The sequence below is a fragment of the Bombus pyrosoma genome, linkage group LG12 (genome assembly GCF_014825855.1).
Source record: "Bombus pyrosoma isolate SC7728 linkage group LG12, ASM1482585v1, whole genome shotgun sequence".
In the NCBI taxonomy this organism is placed as follows: domain Eukaryota; kingdom Metazoa; phylum Arthropoda; class Insecta; order Hymenoptera; family Apidae; genus Bombus; species Bombus pyrosoma.
In genome coordinates, this window is record NC_057781.1 from 10587929 (window position 1) to 10614335 (window position 26407).

The following is a 26407-nucleotide window of genomic DNA, read 5'->3' on the forward strand; positions in this document are numbered from 1 at the left end:
AGATCTCCCAGAGCGATACATTTTTACGGTTCTTCTGTTCGATAAATTCTAATCAGCTGGCTACCATCTTGCGACCAGCCTATACCAGCAGTTCTGTCAGCAATTAACTGTCATCCGTTAATTATTAGAGGAACGATCGATCGTACGTTTGTGCATACCTGAAACAGTTTAGGCTTGTCCAATTATATCGAAAATAATATCGCCGTTTCGACGTTTTAGCGGAACGATTCCTCGTTAATTTCTCGTCTCACGGGGGGAAATTTTTTTTTTAAAAATAGATCTCGTTGGTTTCCTCTTTCGTCTTTGAGAGATTAATGAACGCGTGCCGGAGGCGGAAGTAATGGTACGATGGTTTTTCAGCAGCCGAAACTTATGACTCCTTATGTGTTCTTAGGATGACTGAGATTAATGTGCAATCTTTATGAACGCCTACAACTTAGTAAATGATACATTTCTTTATTTTTAGATGTTATTTTCTTCCGTTATTTAAGAGACTATGACGAAACACGATAAACAACGAGACCTAAATGCCGATCTGGATAAACGCGTCTAAAGAAATTTTTCGATTAAATTTTCTTTAAATCTTCGAATTTCACGGAACATGCGATTGTTTCATTTTAACCGAAATGTCCCGTCAGGCGAACAGATTTCGTATGAAAATTAGTTAGTGGCGCATTATATATAAAATCTGTTCAGCAGAGATCACGTTAATTACCTACGACACATTTCGTTTCACCTTTTCGCATCATCATCCTCTGCTCGTATATCTCAAGCTTACTGCAAGCTCGTAAAAACCAGCAGACTGCTTATATGGTCGTTTTATTGTCAATTATATCGTTGCAATTACAGGTCTGATGGTCAGCGACAAACGAAGAAAACGCAAAACCCGAAGCTCCGTGAATTTTCAAAGTAGACCGCGAGAAAACAGCACACGAGCTCGTAGAAAAGTCAGCAGAAGAGCGATACGCGTTCGCGATCGAAGAAACTGAGAGCTGGTAACGAGAGTGCTAATGAAGGATAGGGAAGTTCTTGCCTGGTTCCGAGCGAAGCAGTCTGCACCTGTCTCCTCCCTTTGTACACAAGGTCTCGCGTCGCGATCAGACCGGACCCGATGCGAACCTCCTCTTCTCCATTTCTTGTTGACTAATTTCTTGCAGACCCTTCCACACGCTGGAATTTATACGCGAAACGCCCACGTGAAACGCCAATAAACACTCGAAACGTCCGAACCATGTCCCTTTGGCCAACCGATCCAACGTAGAAGTGTTCCCGTTTATGACTTTATTGCGCCGACGGTCCGACCAAATTTTTATATGAACTCGTGTCCTCGTTAAGAACCTTAGTTGAGAATTAAATTATCGAGCCTGACAGGTTTTATTAGGCTTCGTTCAACCCTGCGAGCGTATAGCGGACGTGAAATTTATTCTACTTAAGGTGAAACATTGTTGCCACGATACTTGCGTGCTGATACCTGACGGGGGTTAACGTTGATGGTTTTGCGTTAGGGAAATAGGTTTCTCACCAGCAACTATTAAAACTAGAAAATTCGTATACGAGTCCTCTGTAAAAGCCAACAATCGTATATATCGCGCTTCTTCGTGATCGTTGAATAGGAGCGTGTGTAGCGAAAGTGATTCTTCGTGTCCCATTGATTTCTGGGGGTCGTGAACAGGAATTTGAACAGTTGAGTAAAATGATGCGAAGACTCGCAACTTCCAGTAACTGAATATCGTTTCTTCCTTTCGAATTATAGCGAAATAATAATAATAATAATTAAATGCGTTGAATGGATCGGTAGATTCTTTCAATAAAACGACGATCGAGCTATTAATACGCTCGAGCCATACGTTGGAAGGTGGAACACGTGGAAAGTAGCAGCAGGACGTTAAATCAAGCCCTCTTCGAGTCTCCTTTGTTCAGACACGCTTCACGCGCCCAGCGTGGACGCGAAGAATTAACGATCCGTCTGGGCGAATATTGCGGTCGGATCGGTTGTTTTACATGCGAATCCCGGTGTTTGGCGTCGCGAGCGAGCCACGGGTGTCCCGCTGCTATCGGCATTTAGCGTTCTCGTCGCTGGCGATCGCAAGATAACGAACAGCGAAGCGTTAAACGGCCAACCACCTGACCAAAGAGGCCCCCGCCGCGGTGGTATCACGCGATAAAAATGATTAAGATCGAATAACGCGGAGGTCCAGCAATGCGACGATGATCTATCGACGGGCTTCCGTCCGTCGTGTTTCTTCCGCGAATCCGCTTAAAACCGCGGGCCGGCTGCACGTGGAGAATAACGCGACTGCAAATGAATTTTAATCGCGTGTCGCTACTGATTTTCGCGAAACTTCTCGGTGAAGTCACGCGGCGGATTAATAACGTCGATTAACAGCGATGTCGCGATAATCTTATCGCGAATGGGTAATTAAAGGCAAACGAACGGCAACTCGGTGTTGAATTGTCGAGAGGGATTTTTTGTTTTAACGGTAAACGTAATACGTAGTGTAATACTGCCTGAACAGAGGCATGATACATTCGAATATGAAAATGATATAGCTCGTTCGTGGTATCTTTAACGAGATACGTAGTTTCGAACAAAGAAGAAAAATTACAACCCAGTTATTCCTTTAGCTTCCAGAGTTATTTTCGGGCGTATTTTATGCTATTGACGTTATTTAAGGAGATACGTGAATGCAGTAAAAAAGATATAGAATGCTAGATGTTTCTTTTTTTTTTTTTCTTTTTTTAGTTATTATTTAGTTATTAGTGCGAGTCGAATAAGGCACAATGGATTTTTATTTAATTTGATACGCAAAGTGCATAAATAACGAACAGGGATTAACGTAAAGCAGTAAGATCGATGGTGTTTATTTTCTCAACATTTTTTAATGATTTTGATAGGAATTTTATTACGAAGGTTTATATAGAAATGAGTCTTAAAAATAGTGGAACGAAAACGGCGATAATAAAAGGAAGGTTTAAAACGTTTACTGCTTACAAAGCTTACTATCTAAACGTCCAATTTTATTGAATTTTTATTACCAACTCTATGGTCGTGTTGCATGATTTTTCGTAGTTAGTAGTTACGTCAAGCTCGTAAAAATTGCCTGCCGCTTTAGTCGATTCCGAGATCTCGCGGCGTCGCACTAAATTTACGAACGACACATAATCGCACATCTTTCGATTGCTTATTAAAAGGAAAATTTCTTTCGTTTATAGACGTTAATGCGCGTAATCTGCAGTTCACTGCATATTTGACACGTGTACCATAATTTACGATGGAAAATTTTATACTGATCGGAAATATTATTAAAATTCTTCTTCCCATCCGTGATAATTAAACGTGAAAAAAGAAGAAAAACGAATAACATTATCGTTTTAAAGTCGCTCGTATACGTTGCATACTTCGAGCGTAAAGAGCTCGATTTCAACAAGATGCTCGTCGTGATCTGTCATTCAGAATAACGACGCGTTAACGACAAAGTTGCTTAAACAAAGCGGAAAATCGGTAGAAGCTAGTCGGACGATGTTCGATCGGAGATTTGAGGGGTGAGCTTGAGGGGGTCCCATGTGCGCAGGGGCAATAAAGCACGTACGTAGAGCTTCGTGGCGGCGTGAGAAAACGGCTTGGGCATTTTTAACGCGCTGGTGTAACCGTCGGGGCGTATAGAGTCCGTACATATACAGGAGGGAAGGTGGCCGCGGCAGGAAGGAAGAAGAAAAACGAGGAAGGAGCAGCGGGACAAGACGGAGAAACAGACAGAGAGCGAGAAAAAGAGTAAAAGAGGGAGAAAGAGGGAGAAACGCGCGCGTATATTAGCCACAGCACGGCGAAAAACGCGAGGCTATTAATTCAGAGCCGGTGGACACCGGTCAGCGCCGGCAAAGGAACAAAATGAGCGCCCTTGGGTCAGGCCCTAAATAAAAGGAAAGAAGAAACGTTTAAATAAAAGTAAACTCGTGTCGCCGTGGCCCGTCCGCCGCGTGCTCAACTTCCCTCAAGCGAAAACGAGGGACTTTCGGGAAGAAAAGTTGCCTCAAAGATCGCACCAGCCCTGCACGGACCACGCTCCCTCGCGAGAAACCTGTCCGAGCATCGAGATCGACCTTGCGCCGCGCGCGATTCCGAGCTTTAACGCTCTTCCCCTCTGTTATCTCACGATCGTCGAGAACGCGGCCAAACCAACGCGAAGACGTGTTTTTTTCCAGCCTCTTGGACTAACGGTGCTCCTGCCAGCAACTTTGGTTCGATAAAAGAACGTTGGGCGCCTTCTTATCTATTACTCCGTTCGATAAACGAGAGATCGATTTTTAACGATAGCTTACACCCGGAATTGGAACGACTACCACGCGTTACTAAACTTTTCCACAGGCATCGCCTCGACTGAATCCACCAACAAAAAAGTTAAAGAGAGTCACTGTATACGTTACAAATATTCTTTCAAATTTACCTTGCAATTTATCGTTTACCTCGCGATAAATGAATTTCTAGAAACGAGTTACCCGTTTCTCGAGAGCTGAACGTTGATCGCGAAATTTACGCAAAGCAGAATCTAGCTATCGTTGCGTCGATATTTTCGTTTCTCTTTCGTTCACCGTAACATACCAGAATCTGGTCCAAGCCAGACGCATCGTTGACGCGTAACAGTCGCGTTAAAAATGCTGGTCCACGGAGGGTGTTTTCTCACGCGGGCGCGCTCTTGCCGCACCGAAAGTGATTTGTGCTCTCGGTCGTCGGGACGCGATACGTTCTTCTTTCTGGAGAACATCCAACTACTGTCGGGTTACGGCGTGGCGTTCAGAAATTTCTCTTCACTAGTCCTCACCGTATCAGCGATCTACGTCGTTTAGATGCAGTTAGATCTCCGACCCTCTCATTAGCATATTCTCGGCTCGTATAATTTACCGCATGATAAACAGTTTAAGTAGGTAAGCAGCCGTGATAGCTCATCGTCGTCTCGACATTCCTCTCAATGTCGGCAAAGTAATGCCGGTCATTACTTATTATTTATAGCCGCGACGCGATATCGGTTTCGAGCGGTGCCGAGCGCCGCTCGATAAGATAACATTGCGCGTTATCTCGCGCCATCGTATTTATCATTTTACTCTCTTCCTGCTATAAAATATCCCGGCAAGCCGTTGAATTTACGCGAAAGCGAACATCCATGTAATTACGAAAAAATTGTTGCCAATACTAAGCCGACTGTTGATTCGATCACTCTGAACGCAGATCGCATTCAGGACGTTTTGTTTATTCTCTAAAAGAACTCATTCTTTATCGATTATTGATCAACGTCCATTATTTTCACTTATTTATTTACCAATTATCGATAAATGCCTATTCGTATAAAATCACGAAGTATCTTGGGCGCGATTCTTTATCGAAGAGCGCAATATCGATCACAGTTTTACTATAGAAATCGAGATATGGAAGGAAGTTCTCTACATTCCTAACTTCACCTTGGATAATACCGATTTACGGTTAGATATGAGAGATTCGTTAAAGGGATTTTTATTGTCACGGTCGGGCGGCGAGCAGATATCCGCGAACAAATTACGAACGTATCCAATGGAACGGCAATCGCGTCTCAGTGAGACGTTACGCGCGGCGTATTTGGGCAAACAATGAGTGGAATGATTCGGAAGATACATTGCCGGAGGATTCGAGGGAAATTCCTCGATCCAGGCATTGCTACGTTCTTTTTTTCTCCCGTGTCAAACCCGCAGGAGGGGCGAGTGTTACTCGATCGAAGCTATTTCAGAGAATTCGCTGACGAAACAGTTGCTCTTTCATCTTTCCCCTCCCCCTCCTCTCTAATCGATTAAAAATTCAACTTGGAAAATATTGGAAAAAAGAAACGGACAGGTTTGAATCTGAAAAGTTATTTAATATATATAAAATGAATTATATAAAAGCAAATTTCTCACTCGGAGTTTCTAGAACAGAAGCGATTTATTACCTTCCAGAAGAATCTACATCTTCGAATTAAAATTATGCCACTGGTTATTTTCAATTACAAAAAATAATAATAATAAATAATTAGCAGTCAAATCTCGAGATTTTTCAGCATTTCTATGAAATACGAGACGAGGAAGAAGTGGAAGAAGCTGACGGGGGAGTAGACGAGAATACGAGCAGAGTATGTGGGAAGCGAAGAAGAAGAAAAAGAAGCGACGAGGAAGAGTCGAGATAGATAGAACGAATAGAATAACGAGAAAAACAGTATTCGACGTGGCATGGTGTACGGATGAGTTCATGGGAGGGCAAGAAGCACGGCTGACCTCCGAGCAGACATATTAAAATGATGCAGCGAAAGATCCCTGGAATGAAACTCGCAGAAACTCTCTCGTTCCGTCCCTTGTCTGCAAAACTATTTCAGGACGCGCGGCTAAAAGCGGGAATTCGCCGACTTTGTATAAAGTAAAACACCTCAGGAGCTGCTTGGATTGTTTACAAACATGTTATTGTATAATGGGATCGCTTTTGCCGTACCTCTAACCGACGAAAGAGCAAACCCGAGAGTCTTCTAACTCAAGGCGATTCTAAATTCTATTTCGCCTCGAAATGCTCGCTTCGAAACTTTCGGACGATGAGAAATTTCGTAACCTAACTATCTGTCGATTGTCACGAATTAACAATGATTAGAGGATAATTAAATTTGATTCGTATCGATTTCACACGTGCTTGTACATAAATTTTCAAACGAAAATTAAAAAAGAAAAAGCGTTAAACGTACGTCAGATATTTTTCTGGTTAAATGGATGAATTTAATAATACGAAGGCGTATTTTAATTTTGCTATGCAACGTTTGTAATGCTATTTCGCAAACAATAATAATGGCAGACGACGGATCACTCGACGGAGGCCAAGCACGTCACAACGGTATTTCTATTAAAACACAATGTAGCGGCGAATGCGAAGTATGCAGAAAATAATTCAAAGTTCACGGAGATTCATAATCACGGTTTAGAAACGCTTGCCGAAAGCAAGTGCTATGAATATCTTTATACCAATTTCAAATACAAAATAATTCTAATTAGATCTTCGGCCTGCGACGAATAATTTAACGTCGTTTCAATGCTTTTCATTCGCTTCGAGTTTCAACTACGTTTTATTTCCCGTTTAAGCAACTACTCTAATTTTTCCCATCGTACATGTTCGCGTAAACGTTTCGCGAAGTACGCGGATCAGATATAATCAGAATGCTCTTTCACATTTCGATATATACACCGAAACTGAAATAAATGAACGACGATATCACACTCGTAAAATTTGTCATGTCATGACGACTACGCAACTGTCGAACGATCCAGACTACGCTCTCAATATTTTCAACGTGCACGACTCGCCGGACAAACTTTTTTCAAAGAAAGTTTCGCATCACCCCATGCGTTTACCTACCTGTCGATTCGAGATACTTGCGCCAACGGGACAAACTAGTTCCTCCAGTTTCGAAACGAACTCCGCTAATTCGAATCCAGTACCGGCACGGCGCGTGTACAGCGCTTAGGGCGGTTGAAATATCGTAACAAATGCTGGCGGGGTGTCATAATCCGTAACGGGGACCTGTCCAACAAGATTTCAACGCTCGCGATATCCACGATCACCCGCGATATTAACCGCAGAAGGAACTGTAGCGTTGAACTAACATGAAATTCGATATCTTCCGACCGATTAAACAAAACGGTTTGCACGTGATTCGTCTATACCGATATTTCACGCTTTATGCTTTCTATATATTTTTCGCGACGAACGATCAACCATTGGTGTATTCGGATAAACTTTTGCAACGTTCGTCAAGACTTTTGTTTGAAACGCGCGCGATCGTTAGGAGAGAAAGGAGATTTAGAGCTTGGCCGTCGTTTATACAGGTCGTCGCGAGCTTGTCATTACGTAATTTATATAAACATCGAATATTATTTTCAACGGTGACGTCATATTATTACGCGATCATTTGCTATCTTAAGAATTTGATATAGAGTTTCATACGCCGATTGCGACATTTAGTTGGAATAAATAAATGTTTTTGGTTAGCAAATCGGCCAGTCATTAATATCGTGTTACGATCCAACGTGCTGGTTGATGTTGCCAGCATTGAAAATCGAAAACTCGCGTCTTTCGACTACAAGAGCGCGATACACGCGTCGTCTAAAGACAACGACAACACCGTAGAGGGAACAAAATTCGACGAACCTCGGCCGCAAAAAGACTACACCGTCGATAAAATAAAAATCACGCGGATGGAAGGGAAGACCCGTAAGAATATTACGCAATCCGTATCTCTGTAAGTTACGCTATTACCGAGGGAACGAATTGGAAATCGGACGTCGGACGACGAGTCAGTCGGTCGGCACTGGCGGCTGTCGTGGTCCTTTTTAGAGGCGGGACGCGTTCAAACGCGCGACCAGCTTGTAATCTCGAGACGAGACAAGCCGCGCGATACACGTCCCGCATGACAGCACGTACTCTTATGAATAATGTGTTAGGAACGGGATACCGACGAGCCGTTGACGTCTAAATTTTCGACGATCCTGACGACGTGTAACGAGCCACGAAACGTCGCTCCTCAAACACAAACAGCGATCGTTTCTTCGTTTCTTTTCAAACACGACCCACGGTCGTATTTTTCTTCTTGTTTCGCTGTTCGTTTCGTCGTTTGAACAGTCGATACGTGGAATACGCTGATATTACTCGAAAAGAGGTTTCTTTGTTTCGCGTACGATGAAAAGACTGTTTCGTTGCGCAAAAAAAGGTTATCCAAACCAGCGAGTACTCGTTTTCCAACGCTTCAAATAAAATTCAGCAAAACGAAAGCGTAAACGAACATTGTTCCGCCGTTTGGCGATTGCTCGCCGATCCGAAAGTCGAGTAGCAACACGGATCGACCGTTGCTCTTCTTACTCGTTAACTTTAACTTACTCTTATCAACGACCGGACGAAAAGAAAAAGAAAAAAGAGAAAGACGAATAAAATAACGTCACTCACCCTGTCGTACTGATGCGTCGCCGTAGCCGCGGAGAACGATTGAAAAGACGCCGACCTTGTAGGGCTGTCGTGGGCCGCATGCGGATTCGCATGGGGATGGGTGTGCGGGGCCGTATGAGGGTGAGTCGGGTGCGGCGGCGGCGGCGGCGGTGGCCTCTGGTAGAGGTAAGGATAATATTGATACATCACCTCGGAACAGCTCATCACCCCGCCCGGGCCCGGCACCCCAGAGCCGGCCTGCCGACGTGCGTACCCGAACGTCGCACCACCCGTTCGTACACTATCTTTTGTTTCCACTTCGTCCACTCTCCTCCACTCCTGCTCTCTTCTTCGACTCGTTATATCCTGGTCGTCCGATTGCCAGACGATCGTTCGACTCGTTCGATCAATTATTACGGAAATGAGTAGCAACAATCGTTCGAAAGTGTCAGGCGGATCCACGCATCTTCACGTTACGCGTTTCGTCAACGAACGACGAGTTTTGTTTCCGAAATTTCTGCCTACGTTGTGCTTCGACGTGGACGATGGAGAAACCAAGAGTTCGTCTATCGTTGCGGCGGTTTTTGCGTCGACTCTGGCATGCTCGCAGAAGCGTCGAAAGTTAAACGACCAGATTGTTTTGATGAATAGAAAGGATGTATTGCTCGGTACAGGAGAAAAATACAGTGATGTGGCGTTGACTCTTTTTTTTACGAGAGAAGTGATCTTGACGCTTGTCAACACGGTATTTTCGACACACTAGCGGTCACTGTGATCGTTTAGAAAACAACGATCCGACTATTTTTCACTGCGAGTCACGTTTAGCACTGAACGTATTTCGATGTTTTGTAATAACAATGGTGGTGGTGGTGGTGGTGGTGGTGGTGGTGGTGGCGATAGTAGTAGTAGATGTATGTGTGTGTGTGTGTGTGTATGCGTATGCGTGTAACGACACGGAGCGCGGTTGAATTGGAAGGTAAAAATGTTTGTATCGTAGCGAGTCCTTCGAATCCACGTGTCGTTCCCTCGAACGAGAAATCAACGATAAGCTTCGACTTTTGTTACTTTCGTATCGCTTTTTCCAGCGACCGAATATTCACGACGTAAACGTTGCCTTCGTCGTCCAAATCTTCTCGACGATCGAACCAATCTTTATCCCAATACCTTTGAAATTCTTCTCTTTTCAACGGTAATCGTTCGATAAGGATCCAAGGATTAAATCACGAAACCGCAACTACAAATTTCAATGAGATCCGTTCGAAAGTACTCCAAACACCTGTTCTCCGTCGAAACTATCTCAAAATTTATGTTCCATCCAATCGTAATCCCGTGGCGTAACGTCAAACTGTCGTTCGTCGGCACTCGAATCACCGTAAACGTTGAAACGCGCGCATCAAGTGGAAGGTAGCTTGGATGCGTGGACAGAGGAAAAGATTTCGATTATCTCGGCACGAAACACCTGGCTGCAAGGAGCTACCCTCGCGACGAAGAGAGACGTAACCGGACCGTATCGTAGCTGGTGATGTGTCTCTGATGGGCGAACACAGACTGAACCCCCCGGCGTCGTGTCACCCTCACCGTAGACCGGTCGGCCGTCTTTTTCCAACTGGTCGCGCCGCGGCGCTCCGTCTTTTTCGCTTGCCGCGTGTTCTCTCCTTCCTGGCGAGGGTCAGGACCTGGCCTCCCTCTTTCGTTCACCCCGACAGAGGGGCTAACGGCAAAGGAAACGCCTCCTGGTAGTTCCACGGCCGGCCAATCACCATGCGGGAACGCCACGTCCAATGAGGCAACGGTTGCCACTCCTACGCCTGGTCGTCTCTGTATTGATCCCACAATGAACCCGACTGCTGTCGCGGTATTAAGAAGTTCCTACTCGGGTTAAACCATCCCCCTCCTCCTTCACCGCCACCTCCAACGCCTCTTTCTCTTGCTTCGGCTCGTCGCAGACCTCGCTCTCCCTCTCCTCTTGGCTCTGCCTCGACCAGAGCTACTACCTACGTACCGTGTCTCTTTCCATCTCACCTTTACCTTCTTCTTTTCGTCTCGCTTCACCCCTTGTCCGTGCCTGTCTTTCTCTGTCTGTCGTCGGTTGGCCGCCTGCTCCGTCTGCCCGTTTGTCTGCCTCTGTCGCGTCCGTAGGTAGCTCGGTTCGCCACCCTTTCGCCGCTTCCAACCCCAAACCCGCACGGGCTCAGCCAGGCCGTGCGCATAATGAGTCTTAATTAACAGTTTCGCGGTGTTTTGGGAAGCTTAATTTGCCGAGCCGAGCCTCCAAGAAGAGACGAACTACCGACCTCCTCCGCTTCAGAATTTTCTCGCGCCCAGTTGCTCCGGGCAAATCCGTGAGCTGATTGAAAACCGCGCTTCGAATTTTTCTGCCGACTAAGGAGATCGACGATCGGATCGAGACGAGTCGATAGATACGACGGATGTTTCGAAGGAGATTGGACACAGGTGTGCTGGGTTTCGCGGATTTCAGCGGCGATGGAAGTCGAGGTTTCTGGAATAGAAAGAGCATTGGTTAGATTCGCCTTTGTAGATTATAGGAAAACGCGATTCGTTCGAGTCGTGGCAACGGTGATAAGTTGTGTCGCGAAGGGTGGACGAATGCTCGAAACGACTAACAATTTAATCGTAGTGAGATGTTAAGCTCTGAAAAAGCTGCGCGAAAGAGAATTTCAACGCAAATATATGTATATCTAACGAGTTCAAAACTGGTATAGCGATCTCGAATCGCTCGAGTTCGAGTATAATACCTAAAAAGGAAATATTTCAGAAATTTTCGCGCCAACTCCACTTAACTCCTCTCCACTTGTTAACGCGTTAACGCAACGTCGAGTTGCACTTCCTCGTCAACGCAATATGCACTCGAAAGTCTCGTACAGTACCAAATACACCATACGTCCCGTATATAACAGAGGATCCTGCAGTATCATAAATCCGATTAACGACAATGTTCCGTCGATCATCGCTCGAAGGCGACACGAGCAAACAGTGTCAGTGTATCGACACTTGACCGTGGTGAATCGCCTCGTATCCGCCGCCTAATCTGCCGTGTAACGCGGCAGGTCCGTGCAGAACACCCCATAGCCTGTTCCAAATCCAATAACCCTCGACAAGTGTGACACGACGTGCGTCCTTTTTTTTCTATTTTCTCTCCTATCGTCTCTCTCTCTCTCTCTCTCTCTCTCTCTCTTCCTATGCCGGTTGGACGATCAAACGTTTCCTCGCGGGGTAGTCATCCTGCACGTGGCCACTCGAACAATGCATCAGCCGCACCCCGCTGCTAATAGACGGGCATTAAATTCGTCGGTGATATTGCCGCATGGGGGTTTTGCCTTCCCTTTCGAGTCGTTCTCAATAGGACGAGACGTCTGAAATATGCTTGCTCTTGTCGTCCAGAGGGATGCACGCACCCGTACCGACCATAGACAATGTTATGCGCGAGAGAAAGGTGTAGAAAGAACGGTGATCTTAGGGAAGCGTAGGGGTGTACCTATGTTTTTTAAGGTTGGATATTTGAGAGGGGAAAGAGAACGTGGAAGTTTGGGGTAATTGTCGGTGAGCGATGGACGTTGTAATAATCGGGCTGATTATCGAACGAGGTATTGTTTACAATTGGGTAGGACGAGTGGGTTTTTGGTAGACATCTTTGGTAGCCACGGTATGTCGGAGCAGCGGAGAATGTGTTAAATGTACAAGGGTGAATATATATATTTTTATAATAAACGAATATGTTCGTATGGTGTCGAATATGCGTTCTATCTTTTGCAAGTGTATTTTTGGAAATGTATCTTACTTTTGGTTTAGTAAGATTATTATTCGGTCGAAGCGAGTACCATACTTACATCGGTGGTGGACGGTGAGACGCGTTGTTGGTTAAATTAATAACGAGACGAGTTAATTTAGTCAACTATATTTACAGATATTTTAAAACGTAAAAAAGTTAATCGTAAGCGTTTCTCACTCGACGATATTCGTTGTAAGATTGCGCGATACTGCGACACTGATGCTAATTATGCTGATTCGCTAGACTCACTCGTTATACTTATTCGCTCGATTGACTGACTTTTGGAGAACATGGTCGTCTATTTATACTAGTCGAGGGGAGGTACCGGAAGGTTTGAACTTGTCGCCGGTTGTAGGTTGTACGTAGCAGCGAAATTGCTTTGTTCAGAGTTTGTTTATTACATTACGTGCGTCGTACAGTGTTAATCCTCTGTGGTAAACAACTATGAAACGTCCTATGACGCATATGCCGCTACACGTTGTATCAATGATTCAAGGACATAAAATTGTTTGTTGCACGTCTGCGAATAAATCGTGCGATAGCTTGAAATTTGTATTTAACAGCGAAGACAGCGAATGATCAGAGTCCGGTTAAAAACATGAAAAATTCCGTGAATTCGTGAGACTAAAGATCTGTTCCATTAGCGCTTCGATTATTTTAACCTGAACTGAGATAATGCAATTAAGCGGAGACGGACCGGAGATCATGCTCTATGCTGTGAAGTATAATTTGCTAATGAAAAAGACACAAGTAGTTTTTGTTAACGAGCATCCAGTGTAACGATGCAACAACCAGGTTAAATAGTTACGGATTCAACGCACGAACGCGGCATAACTGTGCCGTAGGGATTAAACTTGAAATGCACTTATGTAGCCATTGTGTTAAATATGGATCTTTGAAGTGGTTGTTGCATACCTGTTGTGCAATCTTCTTCGATGTGGAAATCTGTAGCATTACTGTCGCTTGAAGCGCAAATGTCGCCTTCTATTAGCTGACACTGATACAGTGCTTGAGAAATAATTTCACAATAACTACGGTATTAATTCGCGAATAAATTATTTCTTTCGAAGAAGAAAAAATTCCCTCGGGAGAGAGAAAAAAAACAACGCCACGTATCCAGGAACTGTAAGAAGAAGAGAAACATCGACAAACGATCTGTCCATTTTTCTATTTCGAATCTTCGTTCTCATTAAAAAACAGATACAAAATCCTTCGATTTTCTAAATCTTACCTAGTCCTATGTTACCTAGTAACCTTACGTAGTCTCGCAGCATTCCTTCTATTTTTCTGATCCAAACCCAATTTCCTTCAAATACTCGATGACATCAAAATAATAAGATCAATCGATCAACACGTAACGTTGAAACGTTAAAATTCCATTTCTTCGAAGATCAGGCAAATCGAATCGAATAAAATTATACGAACACGAAAGCAATCATCCGGTCGTGATAATCTAGCGATGCAATTCTCGATGAAACGATAGATCATTGCTAGATTAAGTTTGTCGGAAGAGCCGAGACGAAGCGGCAGAAGCAGATCCGCGTGGTGTTCAGGGCGGACAAGAGCAAAAGCATGTAAACGAGAGTAAGAAGGAAGCAAGAAATAAGTGGAAGAGAGAGGGTAGATCTCCTGGAATCCCCTAATTTGCTATTTCGGCATTCCGACCGATCCGTGTGCTCAGCTGGTTCGTGGGACCTCGGCCGTGAGAGGCTGTTGCTGATCTATCAAAAAACGCGATTCCGTCGGCTCTTCTTCTGTCGCTGAACCGCGAAGCGGCGGCGGAACCCAGCTCCGTGTTCGTCGATGGGAACCAACCGGTTCGAATCTATCACGAAAACCTTTCAAAAGGATGGAATTTCTCGTTGATATCGCAACCGATCGCCATACGCATCGGATTAAACGCACTTGCGATCGATCTCTGTTTTGACGAACGAAATATCCGAATATCGTAAAATACACGCAATATGGAAAAATACGTAAAATACGTAAAGTACTTGTTATAGTATCTAGCGGATGAAATAAGTTTCTGATCCTACTTCTGTAATTATAGATAGGTATTTATAAAAAATATGAATTTACACCAACATCCACGGTCGAACGATTCGTTGAGAAAACCTGTACAGTTTAAACTCTTCGAGCTACGTCAACCTATTGAAAAATCAAAAGGAAAATTAATAGTTACAAAGGTGAGGAATTAATGAATCATAAGATACAGGGAAAATTACTCTTTATTTCATCTGATTTGAATAACCGGAACATGACTGTGGAGCTATATTATACAACAGTACCTGGATATTCAACAATAAGGTACGAGTTACTTTCTAATACTCTTTAATCATGATCGTCAACTTTGCTCTCGATAGTCCTCGTTTGAAGAATTTATTCATTAGTCTGCCGTTGGAATTTTCCTTATTTTATGCATTATTCTTAAGCGATTCCTCTAAATGCTCTAAATCCCCGGAACTCGCAGATACTTCAGCTTCACTGGTAGTTTCCAACGTCTTTGAACGTTCCGTAACATTCGTCTGTTGCGCCGTTCCCGTTTTTTCAGAAGCCTCTATCGTCGTTTCAGACAATTCCGCTTCCTCTGGAACCACCGACCTTTCCTCTCCTTTCTGCTCCTTTCTATTCTCATTGTCCGCGGCTTCCTGTCGTTTCTCTGCCTCGCCATCCTCCAAATACTTATCCCATTTGGCGATTCTAGCTTCCACTTCCGCGTCGGTTTCCGTAACCCTAAAAAGAAGAAGATGGAAATCGATTTGACGAGCGCGCCGTCAACGTTTGCCGCACTCCGCGATGCTTTATCGTTCTGCCTGTTTTATTATTAGGCTATTGGGAAATTAGTAGGATAAGGAAGATAGAAGCGGTTATCGGTAAAAGCTGAAATAATTAGGAATGAGAAAGATACATTGGTAAATGAATAAAAATTGGCGATATGTCAGGTTAATGGGTTATCGTTAGATAAGCTATGGAAGAAATAAAATTATCAACCGATTTGGACGATAAAACGAATAAATAATACTGAAAATATATTTTGTAGTGAAACTAGCTGCAATAAATGTACATAATATTAAACAAATTATATAAAAATCGAAAGAGACGCTCTGTACGAAAGTCGGCAATGTCGAATCCTATATATGATAACAGGATGTAAAAATAATATTGCAAATATTTATGACGCGTTAGAGAAATAATAACAATAAAGACGCATACATTTTGTAATCGCTGTAAAATCGGCTATTCAAAAAAGAAATAAATATAATTTTATACAAGCTTTCCTGTGTAGCTTGCAACGTTATCGATCAAGCCACAGTAAGATAACAATATTATCCGTAATTGATATCAAAGACAAATGTAATCGCTCGTTTGAGACGTAATTATAAAATCCTAGGTAAACTATAGAATAGAATCTAGAATATTTTACAATTTCGAATAAAACATGGTGTTCTATAATGCTTATTCGTGTTTATAGAAACTGTGCGACTAAAGCAGAAAGTTACTGTGCTTTTAATCCTTCTTAATTGTAATATAATAATATTTTTAAATAACTCCAAAATAAACTTTCATATTCTTTATAGAATTCGTGTCGATAAATCAGACTCGAGGAGCAAGGAAGGAGCGGCTTCAGAAGCGGAACGTAAGCGGATTGGGAATCTCGATGGACGGTCAACTATCGACTAAGCCCGACTTAACTCTGGCAGGTCGGTAAAACCGACAGCAGAGAGGAGAAGCAACGGGTAAACTTACTTGTATTTCGTCTTGCCATCCCAGATTTCTGCCGATATCTTCCTCTGACTGAACCAACGACCGTTCAATAATTGAATACAAGCCTGTGCTTCTGCTGGTTCTCGAAATGTTACCTGGGCAACACCTTCTGGATGTCTCTGTGAAGTACAAGAAATGTTGCGTTCAAACTTCTGAACTTTCCCTTCTGCCAGAATTAAATAAATATCAAACTGAAATTAAATATCGAATAGAAAATGTTCGAATAAGTTCATAAGTCACTGTATGTAAGTAACGGGAGAAACCAACGATCATTCTTTATATCATTCTTTCCCATTTTGAAATTGTATCTTTCATACGCTTCGTTCTAACAGAATTTTGCTGCGTTCGCAGTCGTAGAATTTTGTTCGTTTGCTTCAATTTTCTCGTTTCACCGTTGGAACTTAACTCAAATCGACAAAATGTACGCTATAATTAAACAATGGCCCAGTTAGTTAAACCAAGATATACGTTCATCGTCTTTCCATTCGCATCACACACGCTTTTGTACCAAGATGAATCCCTGTCTTCCCCTTTTACGACTCGAGGCTGGCCTCGCGTCGCCCACAGTCCCTCGCAATACTTTTCTCGTCTCGGACTTAAACCACAATTTATGAGCCTTCGGTTTGAACATTAATTTTACTGTCTGACCCCATGCGCGACATGAGATTCTTTGTTCTTTTCTTACGTTGTACCTCGTTAGATCAATCGGCACACTCTTCGTTTTATCCATTAGCCTTCGTTACAGATACGCGATAAACATACGTACGTTCGGATCTGTAGCTGAAAAATTGCATGTGCATACGCCCGATAATTACTTTATATATTTTGCGAAGTACAAATTTAGAATAAATCGTTCGATCGCGCGGAATTCGCTGAAAAGAGAAGAAAAAAGAAGCGGAGAAGAAAACAAAAAAGGATGGTCTGAAAAGCTTTTGCCAGAAACTCACGACCAATCGCGCGTTTTCCACGCCGGAGTGAAAAAAATACAGAAAAAGAGCAAGAAAGAGGAAGCACGGAGCAAAGACGACCACCTTGACAAAAAAAAAAAGAAGGGCTAACCGGAAATTACGCTGGAACGATATTGCCCGAATCGACGAGAAGTCGGTGAACGCCGTAAAACGCATCGTCTGTTCATAAATTCGGTCTCAAGGATCGACTCCTTCTTTTTTCTCTCGTATCTTTCGTTTTTTTCATCGAGCAACTTTTTACCGTGTTACGCGCGGTTCGAAAGCGGCCTGGAAAATACGGGCAGCGACGATCACGGGTAAATTGGCTGCCACGAAATTTCCTTTCACGCGCCGCTTTTGATCTCGAACACGCGTTTCTCGCACGCTCCGACGCGACGTTTGGTACGGTGTAACCGGTCCTATGGCAGACGATGGAATTCACTTTGACATTGAATGGATTCACGGTTGAGACGCGCCGACTGGGAGTGTCTCGTTGCGAATTTATGGGGTTAGGTCATCCCTTTTCGAAGGTTTATTCGCGTCGGCCACGGAGCAGCAACTTCTTTGTTATCCCCATCTTTCTGCTCTGCATCTTCTAAATACCTTGTCTTGACTCATCGTTCTCTATCTGTGCATCGGCGAGATCAATTTTTCCGGTTGTCTGTAACTGCTCCGTTCTCAATGTCGATGACTAGTCGATATTACTCGTTCGTTTAATTTAGAATCTCGTTATTTCGTGGAAGCTACGTACGTAATATTCTATACTCGATGAAATATTTATGAAATATAAGCGTTTGCTAAGTGTATGTTACTCTTAATAACCGTGAGATTAGAGGGCCAGAATGGAAAGCTTATCGACGAGTCAGTGATGATCTACACGACACAGAATGCGGTACTAATTGACCTAGATTTCATATTGGACCATTGTATCTGTTGTATAATCTATGAATTTATAAAGCATCGTTATAACAAGACCTATGCGTAAGATTCGGGCTAATAAAAATGTTCTGAGAATTTGTAATTGGTATTATAGAGTAATATTAATACAACGTTCGTTTCTCATTCTTTGCTCTATCTATAATTTCTAAGTGACAATACAACGCCTGATATTTTATCTACTATGGTGAAATTTGGTTGAACGAATGATTAGATTCGAGCAAGAAATTCTGTTTTAAAATGTTCCTAATTACTGCATTGTATCTACTTTAATTGTTACGCGGTTAAGCTAATTACATGCCTGTTACATTACGTATTTTAAAGTAGATAATCAGCCTGCCTGCGTTGTAGCTCGTTTAATAAGTACTTTGTTTAAAATAATTGTTCCAAATGTATAATACCTCGAAAGCTATTGTTACAGCAGGATTTATGATAAAAATTAATGATAATACGATAATAAGAAATTAAATCGAACGTGTATAATTTTGTTTCTTCGTTGATATTCTCTTTCACTCGGGTTTGTTAACAGAAAAGAAAATACGAGATTACTTACATCGTAAATGACAACTTTCCGGACGTCGCCGCATTTTAGGCACTCGGACCTAATATCCTGTTGATACTCCAGCAGTAACGACACTTCTTGATCGAAGTCTTCCGGAGAAAACAAGTTTTTTATAACTACCACCCTTTCGTGCTTCAGCGGTTCACCCAACACACGTTCAGGTCTCCAATCAAACAATCTAGGACAAAAAATTAATATCATTGACGACGCATTTTACAACGATTTATACAACAATTGGAAGCTTTTATCCATCTGCTGTACTGCGATTTTTGTCAAATTTTCTGACCTGATTATCTTTTCTTTCAAACTATATCTGTTACTTTCGTTCAAAAGCTATCCTTCTTGTATAATTATGCGTATTCCAGCTATAGAATCGATTAGAAGATTTCACGGGACAACATGAAAAGCTGAATTTCCATTTAAAATAAATACATGAAATTTAAAGGTAGAAACGCGTTTGCGTAAGCTTTAACGAGATAATCGCGTTTATATACAGAGAATATTACACGGTGTGTTGTAGAAGTGGGTAGTACGCGTAGCCTTTTGTAATTTGCAAGGCGTGAACTAGACACTGCAATGAAACCGCAGTAATTCCATGCTACGTATAGACATCGTACGAGTCGTTTCATTTTATGCATAGTGCGCAACAATCCTAGATGCATCAGCCGATGGAAGAACGTTTACTTAAATTACACACGTGACGTGACTGTATCACGATGTGTACATACGACATAGCGTTGTTTGTGTTGTTCGCGCTGTCAACGTTTATTCTGAAAAATGTCAGAAACAATGGATCGTAAAGATCAAAATGATCGCGTAATTTCTGATTTTTCCCGGGCTTTAGTATCGATATACCTATCGATACGTGTGCTTTGAACGTTCAAATTTAAATAGCTTTCGAATATCACAAGCGGGTACGATATTTTTCTCAAATCTTACACAGCTCTTTAACGCGTCAATTTTTCTAATTACAGGTATCTTGAAGTTATTTCTGTGTAGACACAGATGAACAAGACGATGGTTCCGCTATTTCTCTTTTTGTTTTTGTTTTTTTTTTTTTTTTGTTTATATCATCCGTATAGATCTCGCTTTATCCTCTCGTAACTCTACAAGGTTCGGTTAGCCAAACTAATGAGCCGTAACATTTTGCGGCCATCGTGTGTGGCAGACTCCCAACGAGTTCTAAGATTATGGCAAGTGTTAACACATTTGTTCGCCACTGCATTCCAACTGGAGCGTTTAACCTTTTTTAGTAGAAGAAAACACAATTCAGCTCTCGACATGTTGCCGCCGGCTATTTATAAATTCTAAATTCGCGTCCATCGGATATTCATAGGTTTTTATCGTATTTCAAACGCTGTGCAACTTCGTTTATCCCAACTCCACTTATTCCAACGAAATTTTTATTAATTCCGGAGTAAATGAACTGTCGATTTAATCCATTTATCTGAACGTGAATTCCTACTGTATGAACGGAAAGTCATATATATAGCCGAGAGAATCAGAGAACTATTGTACGAACTGTTTCTGCCCTTCGGATAAACAACGACCCACTGTTGATCGTTTCGGCAATAACAAATGAATTAAAATATTTACTTACAGTTACATCGAGATATGGTTGCAACAGTAGAGCACACAATAGCAAAGAATGAGCCTAAGTAATATAGCGCTATTACGACCTAACGATATAATTTGTATCAATTGACGTTTTTAGCTTCGATCGAATTGAGATTTTCAAAAATATCTTACAACTTTTACCTCCGATGTTCCTGCTCGTGAAAGTAGCAGATTTAAAGATATTACACACGATTTTGCAACATTTTGCTTGACGTAAAAAGTGGCAGGTCAATTCTGTCAGCGCCAAGAAAGCGTTTGTAACATTGTTGAAAGCGGCGATCTCACCCCAGAGAGCTTTGCAACGTTATCGAATAGTTGGAAAGCACTCTGGAAATTCTAGGAATGTGACGTACTTTACAATACTATTACAAATCTCGATCATATTTTCGGCGAATTCTCAACGCACCAACATTCCAACGGAGCTAAGAAATATGGACTTTTGGAAAACATTTTAAACGTTCCAACTATTCGTAATCTTCACTACCGATTATCGAATTATACCGTCGATAGAATCGATGACACGATGAGATACGATTTATAAACGTTCCAGCGTTATGCCGCGCTAAATTAATCGACAATTACGTACAGCTGCGAATTACTATACGCGCATATTATATATTATTACTATACGTACGCTATATTATCCGGCCAGGAAGTTATGACTTATGACACCCTTGGATACAATTACATACGGACTTAATCTCCACCCCCGGGAATCAATTAAGCTAATCTCCGATTAGCTTAAATCAGATAATATTAATTAAGGTTGCGCGTTATGATTGTCGATTAGAGCTCTCGTCTGATCGAGGCATCATTAATATTTATACCATGATTAAGCAAGTGTGAAATCGGCAGCCGATAGAGCAGATCTGCCGCTATACATCGCTACGCTCGATAAAATTCGCAAGCTGATTGAGAAGATAAATTAACCAAGTGTCACTGTGCAAGGTTTGTCGAGGTTATACCGTACGATCGGCTTATTAAACATGGCAATGCCGGGCCGCATAAAATTATACGTATTGATAAATGGACACGCGTTAAACGCTGCACACTATGCGCTTACTACGTATGCCTAATAAATCTTTACTTCTGGATGGACATTCTTCCAACAGATTTATGGTATTAGTCTAACGACTCTCGCTATACGCGATAGTTATTTGCTCGCGTCTCTTTTGGTCGTTTTGCCGAGTCAGGAAATTTTCTATAGTAAGAGCGAATATATAAGGGCGTGTACGCGCGATTGAAAACGTGGGAATCGTTATGGAATCGAACAGGCCGATCGACATCCAGGCTAAAAGAGAAAATCGTAGGAATAGGAAAACGAGATATTCAGTCGATTTGCGAACGCTAAAAGACCGTTAGAGCCGCGACTTCCGGCAAAGAACAGTCGAGGAGGGCCTGGTTCGTTCGCAAATAACTGGTTTTCACGAAGTTCAGGCCATCGAACTCTCTTGCTCTCGTCCTTAGGCAGATACCCGTGCGCACCGATGAAGACAGCAGACGCTCGACTAACCGATGATTACGAATACCGCGTGCAGATAAGGACCCTGTTCCAGGTGTACTCGAGGATCTCAGAGCCGATACGTCTTGCCTTGGTCACCAAACCGATCAACTCGAAGCTGTTCGACTTGAAACGATAATAGGGAACTGTGAACGGTGAGAGCAACGATTAATTGACGGACGGTGAATTCAGTTTACGATCTGCCTTCCGTGCGATAGCAAAAATATCGAGAGAGAAAAATGGATAAAGAAAGTTTTTACGAATAAAGTTTATGTTTAGACGATGGCAATGAATAGACCATTTTTTTAATGCAACTTGCGACAGAGGAAATAATTTGAATATTGCGGTTACAGAAAATAAAGTAACACGGAAAGGCAGAAAAGGAATATTCCAACCAAACATGGACCTCGTTTTGTAAACAAAAAGTAAGTCCATGATTCACGGTATATCCGTAGAAACCAAGTCGGAGAGAATGCAAAAAAGAAAAGGACGAACAAGAAAAAGAGCGTGTTTCGAGCAAAATTAGATCTTACTTTCCAAGCTCGGCGCAAGTATTGGGAGAATGACTAGCGTAAGGAATGCGGCTCTGATTAGTTATTTCGTATAGACTCAACACGATCGTAAGGATAAGCACGCGTATTGGTCGAAAGTGTCAGCTATACGAACAAAATAACAGAGCAACGCGTGACGGCGAACGATACAAAGCAGCGCCTGCCTTGCCCCCACCACTCTAAATTCATTTTGTCATCTTTCCAGCAACGCACGGTACCAAATTTTCATAAAAATTCCAAAGAACAGTTTCGATATTTAATTAACGATCTTTTTTACTCGTTCTTTTTGCCACCGTCCTCCTTTTGCTCGCACTTTTTATGGCTCTGGCGAAAATAAAATATTCCGTTTCGGAGAAACGCTTTTAAAAAATATTAACTTTCATCGTCGCAGAACTCGAAACGCTTACGTTAGAATATTCTTCTTGCACGGCTTCTAGAACATCGTGGAATTCAAAAGTAATAAAACAGAGAAAGAGAAACCTTAACGAAGACGTAGACCCGAAGAAAATATCGTGCCGAGATAAACAGAGCGATCCTAACGTTCCTCTGCGTGTTCCACAGATAGGTTCTTCGAGTATTTCTCGAAACAGGAAATGTAACGTAACGTGGACGTGCAACTCGATGGATTTACACTGAAATAAACTAATCGAATCGTTGCTCGGTAACAGTTGAAACCATTTTCTCTGCAAAGTGATGAATCATCTTGTTGAAAGTTCTCTCCTCCTTTATCTTCTGGGTTGTTTCAGTTTATTAAGTCTGTCATGAGATACCTATTTCAATTAAGAGAGGGAAACGCTATAAAAATTTATAAAAATCTTTCTCGATTAAAAAATTGTATTCCATATATTTATATAATCAATTAAAATAACTTTTGTAACAAAATTGAAACGTTATACGCAACGCACGAGCAAAACCCGTGGAAAATTTGTAAGAAGTTTCCCTTTCAAAAGAAAATTTCGCCAACGCGTTTATCAAAGTGCCGCATACCACTTTTTGCATATATTCGTCGTGAAAGAACTGTGGTATTAGGAAAGCGCGGCACGCTTGAGAGAAAGCTCGTACCAATTGCGTTTGAATTCGATGTAGCCTCACTCCGTGAAAAAGAAACGTGCGATCTTTATTAAAATTTAGGGTGAATGCAAAGTCTGCACGTTACGCCATTTTTCCCCCTACCGACGATAAAAATCAAAACGCTCTCATATTTTCCAAACGCAAACCTCGAAACTGTTCCCCGTTCTTCCGCGATAAATTCCGAAAATGAAACCTGTGTTTCGTGATGCGCGTTATATTACGCTCCTCTTTCGCGCCTTTAAATTTCCCATTGATGCGAGTCCGCAGCCTAACGACAAAGTTTTCGAGGCAACGACGTTCCGAGCTACCAAATCTGAACCAAATACGAATCGCTGTGTTCGTTTCCCAAGAGAATTGTACAGCGCCTCAAAAATGGCCAAAAATTGCAAACGGCGAGATCTTGTAAGAAACTCGGCAAGTAGAATCATTTGCCTGGCGAACATCCGGAAGATGCTCGTCGATCGCCGAGAAGAAAAAGACAAAGGGAAGGTATACGGTGCATCGTGATGCAGCATCGCATATGTCTGGTCCGCGAGATGAGAAGAGAGCCGCGCCTTTTTGCTCGCAGTTGAGAAAGGAAAGTAGACGCGTGCAAGAAAGTACAGCGGTGTGATGCGGCGCGAAGCGCGTTATACGCGCGGCCCGTAACGTTCAGGCACGGCGTGAGTAATCGACTCGTGCAGCTGCTTTTACCGGAATCCGCCAACGCCAAGCAGTCTGGCGGCATCTCGAGCAACTTGGACCCTCGTGGCATCCGGTTCGTGCCAAGACAACCGAGTTTCAACGATGGCCACTGGCGAACACATTCCATTTCGTAACGAAGAGAAAAATGAAACAGCGAAATGATTTGATTCGTTTTGCACAATTTGTTACGCTTCTATTTCTGTAGCTGGGTCAGGCTAGATGGAACGAGATCGGAGGGCCGGAATTTTGAGAAGTACGAGGATAGAAAGAATTTGTCATTTTTCTTTTTTCAGAAACGTTGAAAGGAGGAGAGGTATCTATCCTTAAATACAAAATATTACAACAAAAACATTAGTTCTGTGAATTTTTCGTGACATTATATAATGTTTCTTATCGTTTTAACCTTTGTTAGATTAGGCCATAAGTGACATAAAAATGGCAGTTAAATAATTTTACAACTCGTCGATACAAGTTCTACACCAATTCGATATTAAATTATTTTTTGGAATTTTCTACCGTAACGTATTCAAATTTTATGCACTTTAGAATACTAATCTATCCTATTTCTAAACGGAGGAATACGTAAAATGAAAAATAGGTTAAACGATGTCCAATCGAGGTGTCAATACACTGACACTTGGTAGTAAATCAATCCTCGAAGAGCGCAGAATAATATTTGCGTTAGCCAAAGTATACGGTAACTAGAGACTAGCGTAAATCGAGCGTGAAGATGACACGTATCTCGATACCGCGGAGATTGAGCGGTAACATACGATACAGATTCTTAGACGGCTGCCAACACGAAAAGATGAATGAACCGACATGAATGGAAAGAAACGCTCGAAATGGTTTAAGAGGCGATTTTACGGAGTTGCTCGATGCGAGAATTCACTCTGATCGCGGATTCTTCACGGTTTCTGACGGTGAAAAAAGATCGAAGTGATGGTTCTATAATCACAGTGCGCTTGGAACCGTAAAATCGCGTAATGTACTTTGTTTAAAGTTTTTACAGGGGGGATACAAAATACTGTAATAAAGTTAGAAGATGCAGTAGAGAAATAGACTTACAAGATAAAAGCAAGATATCGTGGTAAGAAACACTGGTGAAAATGTGAATTTAAGCTCCAAATTTATGCCGTATTCGATGCTATTATCGGCATTGGAAACTCGTTCATAATATATTTATAATAAATTATTTTCAAATAAATAAATTTCTTTCCTTTTCCTTCTGTCTTAATAAGATAGAAGCTACAACTGCAATATTCCTTCGCAATAAATTGAAAAATATATTATACCTTTCACAATATTTTAAGCTAAATGAATTTCTTCTCTTCTTTCTTTGCACAGCGATTTGCTTATCGCTCGATAAAAGATGATAATAAAATTACGAAAAGCAAAGTAATTCAGTTACGGCCTTACCTTCGTTCTAATTTATGATTAAAAATCCATCTTAAAAAAGAATGAAATATCTACGGTATGTGACTTACTTATCTTGCAACTTTTTCTGTCGCTCCTTATCCTTTTTTTTCCGTTTCGGTTTCAAGGCTGGATCGTACGCGTCTCCCTTCATTTGAAACTTTGCCCTCTGAACAGACAACGTTTTACCCCTGATTTGAGACTTATCCAAGATCTTTAACGCCAAATCCACCGATTCGACCTGAACAAAAAATAAAAAAAAAGATTGAAGAAAAAACGAAAGGTTAATTAAATACAAGAGACGATATCGCGAACAGAGCGTGGTTGACGAAAAACGACGAAGTTTCTTCTCGTCCTAGATTAAGCGAAAAGAAAATTCTCATACTTTTTAGATCCTACAGAAAGGTAACTTCTGTTTAATCGGATCTCACTCTAATATAATGTTTTCTACTTTTAAAAATAATGAATATCGATATCATCTGTACAAATCTACGTATTTCTATATTTCGTTGAATCCGTACGGGTTCGAAATTTTATTTTTCACAAAATTTACGCGTGCAAGTACCGTTTAAACAAGGACGCAGATATTACGTAAAGTGTTGATCGAG

The 26407-nt window shown here is 42.0% G+C and overlaps 1 protein-coding gene across 3 annotated transcripts in view; it reads right to left on the reverse strand.

Moving 5' to 3' along the window:
* Positions 1-9803: 9803 nt before the first annotated feature.
* LOC122573821 (HIV Tat-specific factor 1 homolog) overlaps positions 9804-26407 on the reverse strand; it is a 63271-nt gene continuing 46667 nt past the window's right edge. For 2 of the 3 annotated variants that reach the window (XM_043740718.1, XM_043740716.1), the window contains exons 4-8: positions 25871-26040; positions 18951-19137; positions 16497-16633; positions 12808-15482; positions 9804-11459 (exon numbers count right to left, since the gene is read on the reverse strand). In XM_043740718.1, coding sequence (XP_043596653.1) covers positions 15164-15482; positions 16497-16633; positions 18951-19137; positions 25871-26040 — 813 coding nt within the window. In that variant the 3' untranslated portion in view covers positions 9804-11459; positions 12808-15163. Of the gene's footprint in view, positions 11460-11715; positions 11884-11976; positions 12243-12807; positions 15483-16496; positions 16634-18950; positions 19138-25870; positions 26041-26407 lie in introns of all 3 variants that reach the window. The other variant, XM_043740717.1, reaches the window with a different exon arrangement.